This window comes from Apium graveolens, chromosome 10 (assembly GCF_009905375.1).
Source record: "Apium graveolens cultivar Ventura chromosome 10, ASM990537v1, whole genome shotgun sequence".
In the NCBI taxonomy this organism is placed as follows: domain Eukaryota; kingdom Viridiplantae; phylum Streptophyta; class Magnoliopsida; order Apiales; family Apiaceae; genus Apium; species Apium graveolens.
This window is the reverse complement of record NC_133656.1, coordinates 218,355,474-218,375,203: the sequence shown is the minus strand read 5'-3', so window position 1 is coordinate 218,375,203 and position 19,730 is coordinate 218,355,474. Positions and strand designations below refer to the sequence as shown.

Here is a 19,730-nt window from a genome sequence, read left to right as displayed (position 1 = left end):
ACTTCATGTTGTATATAAACAAACTTCACAGCCTGTATTTTCAGATGAATACATATTTTTTTACATTTCTTATTCATTACTTCATGATAGAAGCTAAGACTGTAACTCCTTCTCATGGTATCAGAGCTTGTTCAGCTCGATCATAACATAATTTCAATCTCGATCTCAATCAATTTTGATCTATTTCATCTCGATTTATTTTCTTGACATCGATTTCTTGTTCTGGCAATGGCGGAATCGTCAATTGCGAACGAAATCTTAACTAATTCACAGAATCAGGCTGTGAATTACAATGATCCTTACTACCTATCTTCTGGTGACAATCCTCGCCAGCAATTAGGAACGATGTTGCTTTCTGGTGATAATTTCATCAATTGGAGTCGTAGTGTTAAGATGGCGCTTGGAGCCAAAAACAAACTCGGTTTCATTGATGGATCTTTACACAAACCAGCTGAGGACTCTGTTGATTACAACAAGTGGATTCGCAATGATTACATGGTGATGTCGTGGTTGACTTCATCTATGGAGCCGGTAATTTCTGATAGCTTCATTTTTGCAACATCTGCTCATGATCTTTGGACTGATGTGGCTGATCGGTTTGGTAAGTCGAATGCTCCATTACTCTATGAATTACATACGACTTTGATAAAGATTCGGCAAGATAATATGAGCATTGCTGAATATTTTGGTAAGATGAAATCTGTTTGGGATAAATTTGCTTCAAGTTCTTGAAGGAAATCTTGTTTGTACTTATTCTGCAATGACTAAATGCACTTGTAATCTCATGAAAAAGGTCATTGATGCTCTAGAAACTAAGAAATTGATTCAATTTATCTGTGGCTTAAACAAACAATATGATTCTGTTAAGACGAATCTCTTGAGTATGGAACCTTTGCCAAGTGTTCTTAAGGCGTATCATATTTTACAACAGATTGAGAAACATAATAGCCTTAATCTCACAAATTCTAAAACTGAGGTTAGTGCTTTATTCAGTCAACGATCTGGTCAATCTGGTTATTCCAATCAAGGAAATTATGGTAGAGGTCAAGGACAGTCTAATTTCAAGAAAGATCTCAAGAGATCCAAGCTTAATTTGATTTGTGATCATTGCAAGAGGAAGGGACATACTGCTGATCAATGTTTCAAGTTGGTAGGGTATCCAGAGTGGAATAATACAATGAAGAGTAAAATTAACAATCCGAGAATGGCTGCTAATGCGATTTCTGAATCTGTTGATACTCCAAGAGCATCTGGTGAGAATGCTTCTTTTGATAGTAAGATGGTATCAGCTGTTTATCAAGAGGTGCTTAAGATGATGCAACAACAGCAGATGTCTCCTCTTTCAGAAAATTTTCAGTCTTCTCAGTCCTCTGTGAATTTTGCAGGTATTGTATCTGCATTTCAGGTTATCTCTAATGCATCTCATAATTCTAATGCTTCATGGATTATAGACACAGGAGCTAGTGATCATATGGCTTATAATGAATCATTATTTTCTCAAATTTATGATGCTAAAATTCCTATCAAAATTTGTTTACCTGATGGCAATATTAAGAGTGTGACAAAAGTAGGAGATGTCATATTAACTCCTAATATTACTCTGAAACATGTTCTATATGTTCCAGATTTCAAACATAACCTTTTATCTGTTGGAAAACTTCTTGAGCACAATTCTTTAGTAGCTCAATTTGAAAAAGACACATGTTCCTTTCAGGACCCTTTGAATAACACAATTCAGGTTGTTGGCACAAGAGCTGCTGGATTGTACAGATTTTCTTCACAAAATTCTACTTGTCCTCAAAACTTGTCTTTGTCTATGTTCAATTCTTGTTGTCATTCTACAACTATCCCTGATGTAAATATTTTTCATGCTAGGCTTGGGCATTTGTCAGTTGGAAAAATGCAGCATTTGAAAATGTTTACCACTGCAATGTTAAACAATTTTCATTGTGATTCTTGTATTCTTGCTAAGCATCATAAATTGCCTTTTAATGAATCAAATTCTAGAGCTCCTGCTGTTTTTCACATGTTGCATATAGATTTATGGGGTCCTTATAGAGTTTCTACTCCATCTGGTTGCAAATATTTTTTGACTATATTGGATGATCACAGTAGAGTAACCTGGACTCACTTGCTTATTTCAAAAGATCAGGTTGCTCAGATTATATCTGCTTTTCTTGCCTATGTTTCTAATCATTTTGGAGCTACAGTTAAGCATATTAGGAGTGATAATGGTACAGAAATATTGAAGGAATTTTGTACTTCTCTTTTCCATTCAAAAGGCATAATACATCAGAGGAGCTTACCTGGTGTACCTCAACAAAATGGTAGAATTGAAAGGAAGCACAGACATCTTTTAGACACAGCTAGGGCTATCAGGTTACATGCCAATCTACCTTTTAAATTTTGGGGTGATTGTTTGTTATCTGCTACTTATTTGATAAACATGATGCCTAGTTCTGTTTTAGCATGGAAAATTCCCTATGAAATCTTAATAAAGAAACCACCTGATATTAGTAATTTGAGAATCATAGGTTGCTTGTGTTTCGCTGCTGAGAAATCCAATGACAAATTTGATAAGAGAGCTAGGAAATGTGTTCTTCTTGGATATCCATATGCTCAAAAAGGGTATAAGCTATATGATTTAGACACTCATGATATCTTTCTTAGCAGAGATGTAATTTTTAAGGAAAATATCTTTCCTTTCAAGTTACAAAATACTACTGATAACAATTCTTCAGTGTCTACATCTTCTTTACCACCAGTTAATCCTGCTAATATTGATGATATCATTTTTTCTGATTCTCCAAATCATACCTCTTCATCTATTTCTATTCCACAATTTCATGTTCCTTTGAATCAATGTACTAGTACTTCTGATTCTAGCACATATTCTCCAGCTTCTATTTCTCAATTTGAACATTCTCAAACTGAAGTTTTTCCTCAAAATGATGTTATTTTAAGGAGGTATTCTAGAGTTTCTACTATGCCTAAGAAGTTTGATTCTTTTGTTTTGCATAAATCTGCACATGTTAACAGTGCTGATATAAATGACTATTATGTCAGTTTGAATAATGTGCTTAGTTCTCCAATAGAACCATCCTGTTATAACATGGCTAAGGATGATCCAGTTTGGATTGCTGCTATGGAAGCAGAATTAAAGGCTTTAGAAGCAAATAATACTTGGGAGTTGACTACACTACCACCTGATAAGCATGTGATAGGTTGTAAATGGGTTTTTAAAACGAAATTTAATCCTGATGGAAGTGTGGAAAGATGCAAGGCTAGGTTGGTAGCAAGGGGTGATAAGCAGATCAAGGGTAAAGACTTTAAGCACACTTTTAGTCCGGTAGCAAAATTTACTACTGTCAGAACTTTGATAGCATTGGCTGCTGCTTATGGATGGCATTTGAAACAACTAGATATCAATAATGCATTTTTGCATGGATACCTTACTAAAGAAATATACATGATGCCACCACCTGGTTATTCTAAGGCTGGACCTGGTCTTGTTTGCAAATTAAGGAGATCCATATATGGTTTAAGACAGGCTTCCAGAGAATGGAATAAAGAATTGTCTGCTTATCTTATTAGTCAAAATTATGTGCAATCTTCTCAAGATTATTCTTTGTTTATTAAGCAGAATGCCAATTCTTTTACCGCAATTGTGGTATATGTTGATGATTTACTGGTAACAGGAAATGATATTAAGGAGATAAATGATATCAAAGCTTTGCTTCATCAGAAGTTTACTATAAAAGATCTTGGTGATCTAAAATATTTCCTTGGCATAGAAGTTTTAAGAACTGAAGAAGGTATTCAGCTCAATCAAAGAAAGTACATTTTAGACTTGTTGGCAGAAACACATTTGACAGATTGTACAGCATCATCTTTTCCTTTGTCCAAAGGTTTGAATTTGAGCACCAAAGATGTGCCAAAATTACCTGATCCAGAAATCTATAGAAGGATCATTGGTATCTCAATCTTACAAGACCTGACATATCATATGTCGTGCAACAACTTTCTCAATTTCTTCAAGATCCAGCACAACCTCATTATGATGCTGCTCTTCATGTTCTAAAATATTTGAAAGGAACTTTGAATACTGGACTTTTTTACAAGGCAAATTCTCTCTTGCATTTGACTGCATATTCAGATGCAGATTGGGGCACTTGTTCTTTTTCAGCAAAATCTCTGTCAGGATATGCAATTTTCTTAGGATCATCCCTTATTTCTTGGAAAACAAAGAAACATAAAACTGTTTCTAAAAGCAATGCAGGAGCTGAGTACAGAAGTATGAGCTATGCCACTTCTGAAATCATTTGGCTTGAAGGGCTTTTACAAGATTTGAAAAATCTCAAAACTTCTGTCGCTCCATCCCCGCAGGGGCAGAGAACCCCCCCTTCTATAATGTGTGTGACCTAACACTGTAACTTTTGCTCAACTCGTCAGACGAGGGATTCGTCCATACCACCGGTAAAGTTTGGAAGACCACGACTGATCCAAGGTAGGGCATTTCCCATTTTTATAGGAACTTCCGTTGATAAGTTTACCTGTATCCGAGGTAAATTCAAGTTCCTAAACCTATAAATCTTTACGGTGATAACACTTCAGCACAACACATTGCAGAGAACCAGATTTTTCAAGAGCGCACAAAGCATCTTAAGATTGATTGTCATTTCATCAGGGAATATGTGGCGTCTCAATTCATCAATATCACTCATATCAACACTTTTATGCAGTTGGCCGACATTCTCACCAAGCCACTGGATGTAGCTCATCATAATTCTTAAGTGCCAAGCTAGGCCTTCAATTTGATCCACCATGAAGTCTAGCTTGAGGGGGGGATATTGAAATATATTTATTTTTGATTTTCCAGCTGTAATTGCTTAGTTGTCATAGTTAGTTAGAGTTAATTAGCTTTTTATTTCTTACTTCATGTTGTATATAAATAAACTTCACAGCCTGTATTTTCAGATGAATACATATTTTTTTACATTTCTTATTCATTACTTCATGATAGAAGCTAAGACTGTAACTTCTTCTCAAAAAGTCTTTATACCCATCATCACATTCTCCTTACAGCCATCTGTAACTACTCTTAACTGTGAAGACTCATTTATCATCTAACAGCCAAAACCAGGAGTCTTGTCTATCATTCATTGGTACAGGTACTCTCTTCATCAGCGCAACATCTCTATCATGAAAAATGCTATCTATCTCATCCATATTCCAACCCCTCCTATCAGTACTCATTAAACTGTTTACAGTGATGTCTTTCAAACACTCTGGCATAATTGTTGTCACACATCCGTTCTCCTCACTTGGTAACCAAGGTACCTGTCATACCTTTATGTCCTTACCATTTCCGATTTGGCATCTAGCTCCAACCTTCACAATGTCCATCGCAGACATTAGGCTCCTCCAGACATAGCTAGGGTTGTTACATATTTGTGCTTCAAGAAAGGATGTCTTTGGATAATACTTAGCTTTTAATATTGCAGTTGCAAAATTATTCGCTCCTTGAAATAATCTCCATCCCTGCTTAGCTAGCATGGCTAAGTTGAAACTCCTCATATCTCGAACCCCCAATCCCCCACAACCCTTTGACTTACACATTTTTGCCCACTCCATCCACCTTATGCCTTTCCCTGCTACTCATTTCCCCCACAAGAATACATTCATCTTTCTTTCTATTGCTTCACATATACCAGTTGGTATAAGGAATAGATTCATCCAAAAACTTGGAATCATTTGTGTCGCAGATGATAGCAGTGTCAATTTTCCTTGCTTTGAAATTTCTTTACTCGACCACCCCTGCAGTTTCTGATGCACCTTATCTTTTAAGAATCCAAACACCTCATTCGTATTCTTCCTCACCCTCATTGACATACCCAGGTATTTCCCAGGTATTTCTTTTTCTTGCACTTCTAAGATTTCACAAACTGCTGCTTTATCCTCCACCCTTGTATTCGGGCTAAAATTGATACTTGACTTACCATAGTTAACCACTTGCCCCGACATACGTTCATACCTCTGTAACATATTCCTCATTATGCCTGCCTCAGCTTGTGTTGCTTTGAAAAAGAAGTACGCATCATCTGCAAACAATAGATGAGAGACAGACGGCGCACCGCGAGCTATTCGACATCCATGTATCAGTCCAGTTTCTTCACTTCGATTAATATTTTCTGGCAATACACCCCTTTCAAAAAAAAATTGACAGAAGCTGCACACATCCCTGCCAACTATATTCCAGTACGTTTGGAAAAACGTTGGGTTTATTCTTGGTCTCACCTTTAACGTATTATTTCCAATGTTATAAAAATCGGAAATCGGACTAGATTGGCGGAGTTATCGATTTACGATTTATCGAAAATCGGGAATTTATCAAAATAATAAATCGGATCAAAATCGGATATATTTTATTATTTTTTTAAATATAAATAGGCTAAAATATTACCGGGTCATATATATTATGACATGTATGGTTGTATTGGGCCTTGAAATAGCCCATGTACATGGGCAACAACACCATGTACTGCTAGAAAGTTTTAGTAATGTACTACACAACTAACTACAGTAGCTCAAAATGTGTAAAGTTATGAATCTATGTGCCCATTTTATTAAACAATTATGATTATTGCGTTAAGGTCATCTTCTCCCCCTTCTTTTCTTCTTTCCACCGCCGTTGCTGAAGTTCTTCTTCTTTCTTGACAAATGTCAAGTTCTTCTAAAAAAAATTCCTCTCTACATCCAACCCACTACGATTTCGTTCAATCACACCGTAATTTTCTCCGATTTTTTTCTAGAATTGATCCGATTTTTGACGATTTTGACCAATTTACAGGAAAACGTTTTTCCGGCGATTTTCCGTTATTAGATTACCAGCTCTCCGATTACCGATTTGTCGGCCGATTTATCGTACAAATCGTCGATTTTTAGAACCATGATTATTTCGTATTAAAAAGAATAATATATCGTGTTATTGTAGAATATAGTTGAATATCGATAAAGTAACAATTTTGATAAAATATTTTTTTTTTTGTTCTAACATAATGGACACAATATATTTTTATTCTCGATAAAGAAAAAAAAGGTTTAACGTTAAAAACAAAAAATATGTTACCAAAAATCTTTTTTTATTTGCACGTGTCCTGATCCTCGACAATCATGTGTCAGGCACTGTTAAAATAACAGTAGACTGCTCAGATTTATGCCTCGATTAAAAAAAAGAATTTACCTTTCGCTATAAATATCCACGAAAAGAATTTTTTTCCTTTTGCCATAAATATTTGCGGAAAGTAAAAAAAAATCCGCGAATATTTAATAACAGAAGACAAAAAAAATTCTTTTAATCTGAACCCTTGAAATAAAAATCTAAGAGTTGCGGAGCAGTGTGTTAGATAAATGATTAAAACCATATTTGCACATACATACATTTAAATCTCTTTAAAATTATATAGTTGGACAAAAAATATTATTTTAGCGAATATATTACTTTATTTGAAATAAAAATATAATGTGTCCATTTTATTAGGAACGGAGAAAAATATTATTTTATCAGGATTATTATTTTATGAATTATTAATTTATCGAGATTCAACTGTAATTTAATAATTTAAATTAATTAATTTTTAATAATTTGGAATGGTTCAATTTTATCGTTTTGGTTTAAGATGAAAATCAAAATTAAACCATATATATATAGAGGTTTTTTAAATTTAGAATAAAAACTAGAAATCATATAATTTTGTTAAAAAAATTAATTCGAAATATAACACAAATGTATGCAAATCGATTGTTGATAGATGTACAAAAATACAGTGAAATCGGATTTAAAAAAAATTACGGTTTGATGGAAAAAATTAAATAAAAAACTTAGGAGAAAAACTGAAATTGGGTGTGGGAGGGTGCAGAGTAGTTGGATGGGGTGATTTATGGTGCACCATTAGATTAGGTAGATCTAATGGTTTAGATTTATTCCTAATTTCTATTTTAATTTTAGTTTGTATTTGATCATTCATCTATATATATATATATAGTTTTTAAAATTTGAAATCAAAATCAAACCAATTATATCCTATATATAATTAGAGTAAGGGAGTTTTGGTGGTACAGTTACATGGTTTGGTGGTCACATAGGTGAATTGCACGTCCTAAGGTATAGGTACTATGAATATCCTATTATTTTACTATAATATCTAATAATCTATATAATAAACATTTATAATTAAGAAATTGAACTATAATAATATATTCTTAATTGATATAAAAAATATTAAAAGTATTATATTTATATAGTACAAACAATAATTATTTTAATAAAAATAAATATAAGTAACAATTAACAAATCATTTATAATCTGGTTAAATTAGTATCATTTTCTTAAAAAAAAATTGGAATGAGTAAGTTTGAAATATAATAATAATAATAATGATACATTATTACAATTTAAAATTGAAATACAAATATAATGAAATACATTTAAAGGTGAAATACATTTAAAGGACCATGAAAATTAAATGTAAAGTATTTTTTTTCAAAATCATTAATAGAATAGAAAAAAATAAGGTGGGGTTGCACGGGTGAAAGTGTAGGCATAATAATAATAATAATAATAATAATAATAATAATAATAATAATAAACTATTATAAATTAAAATTGAAATAAAAATCTAATAAAATATATTATTACTATATGTATTTCAACTATTGTAATATTCCATTAAAATACTTAATAATCTTTATAAATAGATAATTAATTAAGAAATTAAACTATAATTACACATTTATAACACATAAAAACCAGGAAGAAATATAATAATAATCATAAAATATTATTATAATTTCAAATTGAAAGCCAGACTAATAAAATAAATTCAAAAGTACAATCACAAAAAAAGTTAAAGTTTTTTTTTCAAAATGAGTACTAGAACCGAAAAATGATGAAATATTGGCAAGATACAAAATTTTTGAACAAACTCCACAATATTAAGAAAAGAAAATATATAAATAAAATATAAATAACTGCATAAACATATTATGTGAGCTACAATTATATTTTTTAAGTGATATAAAATAATATTAAAAGTATTATATTATTTATATAATAAAAGAAATAATTTGATTTAAAATATTTATGAACTGATAATTTTTATTTTATAAAACAAGAAACAAATTTAAATTATATTTGGGTATAACTATTACATGTGATTTATTTTGTTGTGTAACAAGGAAAAATACTGTTTGTCTTTTAAAACATTTAGAGCACATGTAACTTACAAAATTCAAGGGAAATTACAGTTTGTCTATTAAAAAATTTAGAACATATGAATCATATAAAACATAAAAATTAGGAAGAAATATAATAATAATATTTTTTTTATTAAAATTCAAAACTGAAATACGAATCTAATAAAATATATTTAAAAGTATTATGACAATTAAGTGTAAGGTATTTTTTTTGAAAATCATTATTATAACCAAAAAATTATAAATATTATTATAAATATCGCAAGAGGCAAATCCAAACAACTTTCTAATTTTTGGTCAAACTCCACATGATTAAGAAAAACATATATAAAAATAAAAAAATAATTACGTAAACATATTATATGACATGATTAAAATATTATATTTACAAATTTATAATATGAAAAAATTCAAATAATAAAATAAATTATAACATATATTTTATAGTTAGGTTATCAATGTCACATATAATGCTACAATTATAATTAAATATATAAGTACAAAAAATACAATTTTTTAGAAAAATACATTATTAATGAAGAACATAAAATTTATCTAGGGAATAAAATTATTTTATTAAAAATTAGTTAAATAAATAATAAATATTCAAAAAAAATATAAACAAAAAAACTATAATTATCCCGTGCGTCGCACGGGTACAAAGCTAGTACTCCCTAAAAACGTTTCTCATTTGTGTTGTACATGTTTGTCAATGCACACTTTTAATTGTTAATATCTTTAATTTCGTATTAATATTAAATATAAAAATTTTATTATATTAAATTACTCATAAATATGAATGTAACAAAATCACTCATAACTATATTTGACCTTATAGATTATAGATTATAGATTATAGATTATACATGAACAGGAGGAAAAGTCAAAACGGGAAGATCAAAGACGGAGGAGTAACTAATAACAACCAGGTGGTGTAGTTTTGTGTGGTTCGGCTTTTGGTTCAGTTTTAACTTTAGATTTAATTTTTGTTTATCAGCGGAATAATTATAGACATTATTTAACCTGATGTGTGGCCAGTATCTTTCTTAAATTTACTTAATTATCCATATAAATTGCCCATGGTAATCATTTTCTATTACGCACACGTCTGATAACAATTGGATCGCCAATTGAATTGCTCGTTTTTTTCATGTTCTAGCATTTAGATTTGGAAAATGTTAAATAACTCAAATTTTTAACCCAAAAATTTTCTCAAATATGACGTGTCACATAAATTGTTGGCAACGTTCCTAATAATAATATGGAACCTCGCTTGCATTTATATACGTTCACAAATCAAAATCAGTCATATGTTAGTAACGTTATTTGATAAAAAATTTGGATAAAATATTTGGGGTACCCCGTCATTTTATTTTTTTAAATCTTGTCAGACATTAGATTTCCTGAAAAAAGTGTCCGACTCGGTGTGACTTGCTATAAATTGATAAACTTGTTGATGGATCCATATATATTGCGGAAAGCTCGCGATTAAACTTCACTGATTATTTTTTAATCAAAATATGTCTATATCAAAATTATTGTCAAATAGCTAGTACATCTTTTATCGGCATTTTTTATAATATTGTACTAATTTTAACAGCAATTACAAAAAAAATCTTAATTCTTCGACTTTTTATGATCAATACATAAAAACAATAAATTTATCTATTTTTTTAAAAATATTTTAAAATAAAATTTTAAAAATCAATTATTTATTCAGAATTTTTAGAACAATATTACACTAAACTATCATTTTTATACATCTTAAATACACATAAATTTTAAAAAATGTATTAATTTGGGATGTATGAATATTGATGATGGGAGTTGATTAGCCAAACAGGGTACATCAAGTGAGTATTTCAGGTTTTAGAACCAAGAACCGAATCGCTCCAAAATTTCGGAACCGAATCGCTCCAAAATTTCGGTTTCGACTCGGGTCTTAACTAATTCGGTTCCGTTTCAATTTTTATTTTTTTTAAAAAAATTGGTTTCGATTCAAGTGGGTTCTTAACATCTTAAAATCGTAAGAAGCGGACCGAAATATATATAAAAAAATGTATTATAATAATTTATAATATATAATATTATAATAAATGTCAAAATCAATATGATATTATACTACATTATTCATTTATGTAAATGTAAATGGTGTTTTGACTTGTATTTCTAAATATTAGAAATTAATCGAATGCAAAATAATCTACCCTAATAATTTTATTAATAAGTTACTCTTAAAATATAATCAAAATTAGTGAAAGTTTAAAAAATTAGAATAATAAATAATATAGAAAATAAATAAATTTAAAATAAAATAATAAATTGGTTATTTCGGTTTGGAACCCAACTGAAATTTTCGGCTCGTTTCTGGATCGGTTCTACCATAAAACGAGTCTGGTCCGATCCTTGAATATTTCTTATTTCGTTTCTACTATAAGTTCTATTAAGTACTTATTTTTTGTGAAATCTTGAAATTCACGTACGTTCTGTAATTAAAATATTACGTAAAATATTATATAAGAATCATCTTACATGAATATTATGCAAAACACATATAATTTATGAGTAAAATATTGTAAAATATATTATTGTACAAAACATATTTAGTTTGCAGAACATACATTTGTATGTTAAGAATATACATGTTTCACTTGCAAAGCATATGAAATTTGTTAAATTTTCATTTGAAAAATTATGTTTATATAAAATAATTCGTAAAATAATATTTACTATAATATTTTAGTTATATTAATGCATAAGGAGTTCACAAAAAACAATGACTTCATCAAACTTTTTTCTTATAGATTATTTTAATTAGGAGGACAAAATAAATTAAGAGGTCCCGATTGGTGCTTATTATTCCGTTAAATATTTACGGGAGATCAAGAGATTTCGACCCATAAATAATACTCCCTCCATCTCATATTATATGTCTTATTTGGATTTGTACCAGTTAAATTGACTTAAGTTTGACTAAAATTTATTAATAATTTAAAATTGAACAAAATAAAAAAAATTCTTCACCGGAAAGTAGATTTAATCTACTTTAATCTATAATTTTTAGTTTTTTGAAATAATATACGAATAATATTTAATCGTTAGTCAAAAAATTGATAAATTTGAGTTTTATAAAAAAAAATGTGACATAAGATGAAAGGAGTAGTATAATAAATGTGATTAGTGAAATACTTTTACTTTTTAGAAGAGGCTTTTGTACCTTTTGGCTTTTTATACAGGTACCCATCGACTAATACTTTCCTTTCTTAAAAAAGGACCCTCTAAAATTTATTAAAAGGACGTTCCTTTTTGTATGGTTTCCATTTTGTGTCTCGTTTTGTAGATTGAGTTGGAGTCACCCGGCGTTTATGTACAGTATTTTTATAGATATACATTTCAATATCCAATAATTCCAAGAAAGTCTTTATATGACACATGATTTTTTGTTTCCACTCAGATTTTCTTTCCATTTGTCCTCTGTTTAATCCCCCTCTTCTTTTTTAATTCTCTTCATCCTCTTCATAAAACTGCATACAATCAATAAACACATACATACATTTACTATATATTTTTTTTATTATTTATTATACAATTACTATTTGCTCTGGAGAATAGAATGTGCGTCTGTTCTTGTATACTGTGAAAATAGATACACTTGTCTCTTTTTCTAATTGGAGTATACAGATTGAGCTCAGCATGGTTTATGGGTTTTTGTTCTCTTCTGCAGAATGTTGGATTTATTTGGGCTTTTAGCTAATTCATCTCATCTATCTCCTTCTCTCCCTCTCTATCTCTCCCACTTAAGGTAAAGTTTGCTGCTTTTTTCAATCTCGTTCTTGATTTTTATTAAAGTTTGATTCTTTATTGCTGTTTAGATCATTTTATGTCTGTGATTGAAGTTTTTTTTGATGTATTTGTTTAAAGTTTTGATCTTGGTTATGATTGTGGTGTGATTTGTGAGTTCATTGTAGAGCATTATGTAGGGTTATGATGGATTATATGTGATTGTGATGATTCTTTTTTTTGTGTGTGTTTTAGATTGAGGGAGTCGAGTTCTTGATTAAAGAATTGATTTTAGATTCTGGGCTATTGTGATAAGTCATTGATTGTGCATTTAGAGGTAGTGAATGGGAACTCAGACAATGGGATCTCAGGGAAGTTATGGTAGTGGTAGTGGTAGGGATTTGCAAGAGTCGAGGAAGGAGTTCTTGGCTCGTCAGAAATCGTTGTATAACCTTACGCTTGATGAGGTTCAAAGTCAATTAGGGCATTTGGGGAAACCTTTGACCAGTATGAATCTTGATGAGTTTCTCAAGAGTGTTTGGACTGTAGAAGCTAATCAGGGACTTGGAAGGGTTGATTACGCGGCTATGCAAAATGGGATGCTTGCTTCTGGGTCCGGTTTGAACAGGCAATCAAGTGTGACTCTATCACGTGATCTGAGCAAGAAGACTGTTGATGAGGTTTGGAAAGACATCCAGCAAGGTCAGAAGAAGACTGGTATTGGGATGAGTAGCCGTGAAAGAAATTCTACTCTCGGTGAGATGACTTTGGAGGACTTCTTGGTTCAGGCAGGGGTAGTTACTGAAGGGGGGAAAGCTTCAGGACCTGTTTTTGGGGTTGATCCGATTGCACTGCCACAACAAAGTGTTTCCCTACAAACTCCTTGGATGAATTACCAGATCCCCTCGGCTCATCAGCCAACTCAACAACAAAATATGCTGGCTGTTTACATGCCGGGCAATATAATTCAGCCATCCCTTTCTCTGGGTTCAAATCCAATTTTGGATGCATATAATGAGACTCAAATGACTATTTCACCTTCCCCTTTAATGGGTACACTTTCAGATACCCAAATACCTGGGAGGAAAAGGAATGCTTCAGGGGATGTTGTTGAAAAAACTGTTGAAAGGAGGCAGAAGAGGATGATTAAGAATAGAGAATCTGCTGCTAGGTCACGAGCAAGAAAGCAGGTTAGTTATAAACTTCTAGTGTTAGGTTCCTTTTCTTTATGCTATCCCCTAGAATCAAGAAAACTTATTATGTCATTTTACAGGCTTACACTCACGAGCTTGAGAACAAGGTGCAACGGCTAGAAGAGGAAAATGAAAGGCTCAAGAGACAACAGGTATCTTTTAATTTTGCCATATGTTTTTCTTTTCCTACTTTGTATTCAGCAGACCTTTTAATTTCACCAGTTGGGTTGCTTTGCTATATGTTTGTATGTGCGACAAAATTTGTGTTGTACAATCATGTCTGAAATGCTTTAAAAATACAAAATCTTTTAAAAATGGTTGCTTTTGCGTAAACATGTATATGGTGCAATATATTCTGTGCTGGAGAATCATGCCATAAATGCTGTGGAATTGTGTAATCGCAGTTCAAACCACTTTTGAGAGTAAGTCACGACGCGAGCTTTGAAGCCAATCAGAATCTATCTAAGAGACGTAGATCCATTGGCCTTTAATTGATAAAGTTAAAAGAAAACGTTTCCAATTGGATATTTTTACCTTTTATTGAGACTTATATTCATTTGACTTGTAGGAGATAGGTCTTTCTTTAATATGATACTTGCATAACTTCCTTGAGTAGGGATGTTTCCTGATTCGTTGATCTCTTACCTTTTGCATCTTAATTTAAACTCTATACTATCCTATGCTATCCTTAGATTCTTGTTTTCAAGCTAGAATAAATTTAATACAACTAATGGACTGAAATTGATTCTAATTGATTGAATGTTGTTATTATTGTTTTATAATGCCCATCTTTTGTGGCCAAGTGAATAAAGGTTTGAAGGTCTTGATATTTCACATAGAAAAAGTAACACAATTCATTATCATCCATAAAAGACTTTCCTTTTCAAAATACCTGAACATAATACACATAGATTTAAAACCCCGCTCGACATGTCACAGCCAAGAGGGTGGTTCAATCCAATATGTATAATTAGATAATTAACATTAAGAACACTAGCTTATATCCCGGTTTGATGCACATATTACTTTAATATGTGTTATTTGATTTTAGACATTTGTTTGTATCTTTATATATCTAAAACTAATAATGTAAAATGATTAATTTTAATTTTTTGTTGACAAAATTTGGACCCTAGACGTCCCATAATATTATACATATTAAAATATAGAACATTCTTTAATCTTTAGTATCAGATCTAAAAGTTTTTTTTTTTAATTTAGAAAATCTAGCAGTTGTTATTTTGTTGGTTAACCAAAACTATCGACTTAGAACTGTGGGTTGTCACTTGTCAATTACACCCGACATATAAAAGGTGTTAGAAAAGCGCCAGTTGATCTGATATATGCAGAACTGGTATATTAAATGAACCAAACTGCTGCTCTGTCATGATTTATTGTATCTTTTATATTTGTAATTGTCATTTGTCACGAACAATCTTCAGTTATTTATATTATTTTCTATGTAAAAGGGTAGAAAAATAGGGATGTTTTAAATTTAAAACATGTTAGTACAATCAATCAAGCAATGACACATTTCATCCTCTTTGAACCTCTAGTAAAGTAATTAGATGGTGATTTGTCTTTATTGTGTGAAACTGTATATTCAGTTTCCCTGATTTATATTTGTCTATAGCTCAATATATATAATTATTGTGTTAAAGTTCCAAAAGTACCTAGTGCAACTCTGTAAACATTTATCTGTGAACACTTGGAAGTTGGATCCATTACTTTTCAGTAAATATCTGTATTATATGTTCTGATTAAGATTATAATATATAGTCCAGTCATTTATTACTTTTAAAAAACTGATTGTTATGGTTGAGGGAAATTTCGTAAGATTTATATAGAAAATAGATGACTATCGATCACAGTCGTTATTAAATCATCAGTGTGTCCGTCTCTTGTTATCATATGAGATATGTGACCAATATAGATAGAAAGCCCTTTTTTAAGGACATAAAATATTGATCCATTAAGAACATACATTTGGCTGATTAGAGTACTATCGTTACATGTGTAATGTGTGCCTGTGTGGTTGATGCAAATGGTCATTCAGTTTACTCTTTTGAATGGTTTTCTCGCTTTGATTTGATGTTTGCTGGTAGCAGTGTATGTGCAGTGCGATGATAGGTATGACAAGTACCCGGTTAAAGTTTGATTGGCTTTCCTACTTGATAAACTGTAATTAGGTTGTTGCTATTAATGACTGTAACAACTAATCAAATTCAAAACTTTTTTTTTGCTGGATATGCGTCTTATGGAGTGCATGTGTTTTTTTATGGGTAAGTTTCTTTATTTTCCTTGCTATTCATACACGATCCTCTGATTTGACCATGGTTTTCATTACAATAATTGAGGTAACAATATTATATATGCAGATGGATATTTACAATCACCATTCGCTTCCACCTTAATTTTAAACTAGATATAAAAAACTTATTAGCCGATGGTGCACATCTCTATGTATATACAGAATAAAAAATTAAGACAAACTGCATTTTCTGTTGGCGATGAAATGTTGTGATTGGTTTATTAGGTCTTGGAGAGTGACGAGCGATGAGAGTTGTAACGCTGCATTGTGTGCTTCTTTCTACATGATTATTTACAGCAGAAGGCCCCGTTTTCCTGTCAAGAATAGAAATCAATGTGCTATATTGCCATCTCTAATGTATACAATTTGATTGTGTTGGTTATTGTAGGAGGCAGAGGCATTGTTGCCATGTTTACAACTTCCAGAGCCCAAGTATCAACTTCGCAGGACAAGCTCAGCTGCTTTCTGAAGAAAAAAGTATAAAGCTGTTTGTTAATGTTATTTAGTTTCCAGTAGGGTTAAATTAGTTGTGGAGTCTCCTTGGAAATATAAAAAATGTGCCTCTCTGCCTTGTATGGGTGGTTAATTCCAGAGGCAAGGTTTATTGTTACTTTGAAGTTGCCTTGTACATTTTAACTTAGAACTGGTTTACAAAACACAAAAAACAGACTATAGAGCTGCTCCTTGTTCTTTTACCGCCAACTTTCCTCTTGTATTGTTATTTTTTGGTCCTCTTAACAGTATCTACAAGAGTTCAGGTACACATATACCAGAACGGCACTCACAAGATAGGACGGCAGAAAAGTTTAATACTTGAATTTTATACATTACTTTTCGGCACACTTTTCAATGCTTATTTAAAATATAATTTCACAATTTTTTTTTTTAAAAATTCCCTGAATAAAAGTTTTATGTTTAAACTTTTATTCAAAAGAAAAAAAAAATTAAAAAATATTATGAAACTATATTTTATAGAAATCTCGAAATACGTGCAAATAATGAACGCATACAATTTCATGGGACGGAGGTAGTACGTTTAAACAAAGATAAATTAATATTTACTTTGTACCTGTCTAGTTGGAAGAAATGAGTTTAAGAAAAGGTGAGACGGAATGGAATTTAATAATGTTTGTAGTATTTTGTGAATAATTATTTGTAATTTTATGCGATTCGTAAATTAAAATAGCATAATCTTGCAATTTGAAATTAGTTTTCCACAATTTCTGCTCTCTTGAGCTCACGCTGTTCATAAAATTCATCACTAATACAGTTATACCCACTTTTTTTTTATTCTTCCACGATGAGCTTTTTCTCTATACTTAATTCACAAATTAAGTTTTGTTCCTGAAATATAACACTGGCATACATTAAATCTCCTCTGCAATAAGGTTACAAATAATGAAATTAGGAGTAGTGTGATACCACTTCATAAAACCTGACATATAATATCCGGCCTGTGTTACCGTATGAGTTATACTATACGCAGACTTGTGATTAAAAAATAGTAATACTTGGTCAAAATGTCCGAGTAACTCAATACATCAACAATGGTATAAAGTATAATTTTTTTTTGCTCCGTGTATCAGTGTATGGCCTCAAAGGCTCAAACCAGTAATTTGGCATCCATTTTGAAGATACATCTAGTCCTCCAATTCTTTATTCATGTTAACGCCTCCGTTAAGTTCAATGCTTTGTCTCACGTGCCTGATTTCTGGAATCCTTCCCTGTTATGCCCATATTTAGTATTCCCTTTCTCAAAATACCCACCTTTTCCATGATATTCCCAAACTACCGGTTTTCTCTACCCATCTTCCATGTCATCTAGTTTTTCCTACTCTTTTCTTACTTCACTCCTCCACATCACCCAGTACTTTATTTTTTCTCCTCAAAACCTAACTCACATACAAATGTATTTTTAACATTATTTTTTATTTTAATTTTTAATCATATGCCTTACCTAATTCTTTTAATAAATATATTAATTTCTTATTTAATTAAATAATAAATAATTTATTTAATTTAGTTGAGCGGAAAATTAAAAATATAAAAATAATTAAATTGTAAATAACTAATAATTAATGATATATTAGTACAAATATCACAAATATTTTTAGAATTAATTTTTTTAAATATATAGAAAAACAAGTGGTTGAATTATTACTAAAGTAAGTTGTAGTGAATTGTCAAATCTTAGCTTTTAGGGACTTGTTAACTCAAACTTTTGATTGAGTGGTCACAAATCGTTGTAGATGAAAATACAAAGAATAAGAAGAAGAAGCTTAAACAAAGACGTCAAAACTCACGTATTCGAACATAAATGGATAATACTTGAAAAGTGATAAGTTGCGGGCGATGCGGACAAGAAGATCATAGAAGAGGCAATTCTCGATCTCCTGAACATGGTCTTTAGTTTTCAATGTTCACTTTAATTAAAATGATTTAATATTGTATAAAATATTTTGCGTGATGCATTTTATTTTAATGTGTATCGTAGATAACCTGCAGCCGCTACCATTCGGGTGCACACTACGGGCTCACTCAATAGCCTGCAAACCACGTGAACCAAGGTAAACCGCATTTAAGCAACACACTCTGTCTCAGTAGGCATAATCATAAATTCTCCTCACGTGGGATTCGAATCTGTGACCAAAATGATAGTTATCATCTCTTTAACGAAGAGCATATATTTTACTTTAATGTATAACGTTTAATCTAATTTTAGTTGTATTTTAGTAAATTATTTAATTGACAGATAAAATATAATTAAAAATAATTATTATATTATTTAGTCATGTTTTAAATATTTATAAAAAAATTAAAGGACAAGCACACAAAGGTAAGTCAGCTGGATATATTAAAAAAATAAAGAAAAGTCAAAAAATTGGATGACATGGAGCAGTGAAAGACAAAGTTGGGTAGCTTGGGAAAATGAATCAAAAGATGGGTAGTTTGAGAAATGCAGGCCCAAATATGGACAAAACAGGAAAGGATTCCTGATTTCTGTCCCTTACCATGTTGCACCTTACCCTCAACACATTCCTGACCACGCAACCCACACACAACCCACAGCTACACACTCATTTCCTGGAGAACAAGTTGTATTTATGTTTATCTTCATCCAGCCTGCAAGAGGTCAACTCCATAATTTCTTGGCTCGTTGTTGTTGAACTACAGTGTTTGCTTCTCTTCC

The 19,730-nt window shown here is 31.1% G+C and overlaps 2 protein-coding genes across 2 annotated transcripts; both read left to right on the top strand.

Annotated features, from left to right (window-relative positions):
• Positions 1-228: 228 nt before the first annotated feature.
• On the top strand, positions 229-732 carry LOC141691820 (uncharacterized). Its single transcript, XM_074496573.1, has one exon. The coding sequence runs from the start codon at positions 229-231 to the stop codon at positions 730-732; it is 504 nt and encodes a 167-aa protein (XP_074352674.1).
• Positions 733-12,608: 11,876 nt separating this feature from the next.
• LOC141693312 (ABSCISIC ACID-INSENSITIVE 5-like protein 2) lies at positions 12,609-17,237 on the top strand. The gene is made up of 4 exons (XM_074498375.1): positions 12,609-13,058; positions 13,292-14,226; positions 14,310-14,381; positions 16,929-17,237. The coding sequence occupies exons 2-4, from the start codon at positions 13,381-13,383 to the stop codon at positions 17,007-17,009; spliced, it is 999 nt and encodes a 332-aa protein (XP_074354476.1). The 5' UTR covers positions 12,609-13,058; positions 13,292-13,380; the 3' UTR covers positions 17,010-17,237.
• Positions 17,238-19,730: the final 2,493 nt, after the last annotated feature.

Excerpts from the sequence above, each read along its gene's own strand:
- LOC141691820 (XM_074496573.1), top strand. The coding sequence starts at position 229 with ATGGCGGAATCGTCAATTGCGAACGAAATCTTAACTAATTCACAGAAT.
- LOC141693312 (XM_074498375.1), top strand. The coding sequence starts at position 13,381 with ATGGGAACTCAGACAATGGGATCTCAGGGAAGTTATGGTAGTGGTAGT. Across the intron at positions 14,227-14,309 it reads GGTCACGAGCAAGAAAGCAG|GCTTACACTCACGAGCTTGA; the intron begins GTTAGTTATAAA and ends GTCATTTTACAG. Across the intron at positions 14,382-16,928 it reads AAAGGCTCAAGAGACAACAG|GAGGCAGAGGCATTGTTGCC; the intron begins GTATCTTTTAAT and ends TGGTTATTGTAG.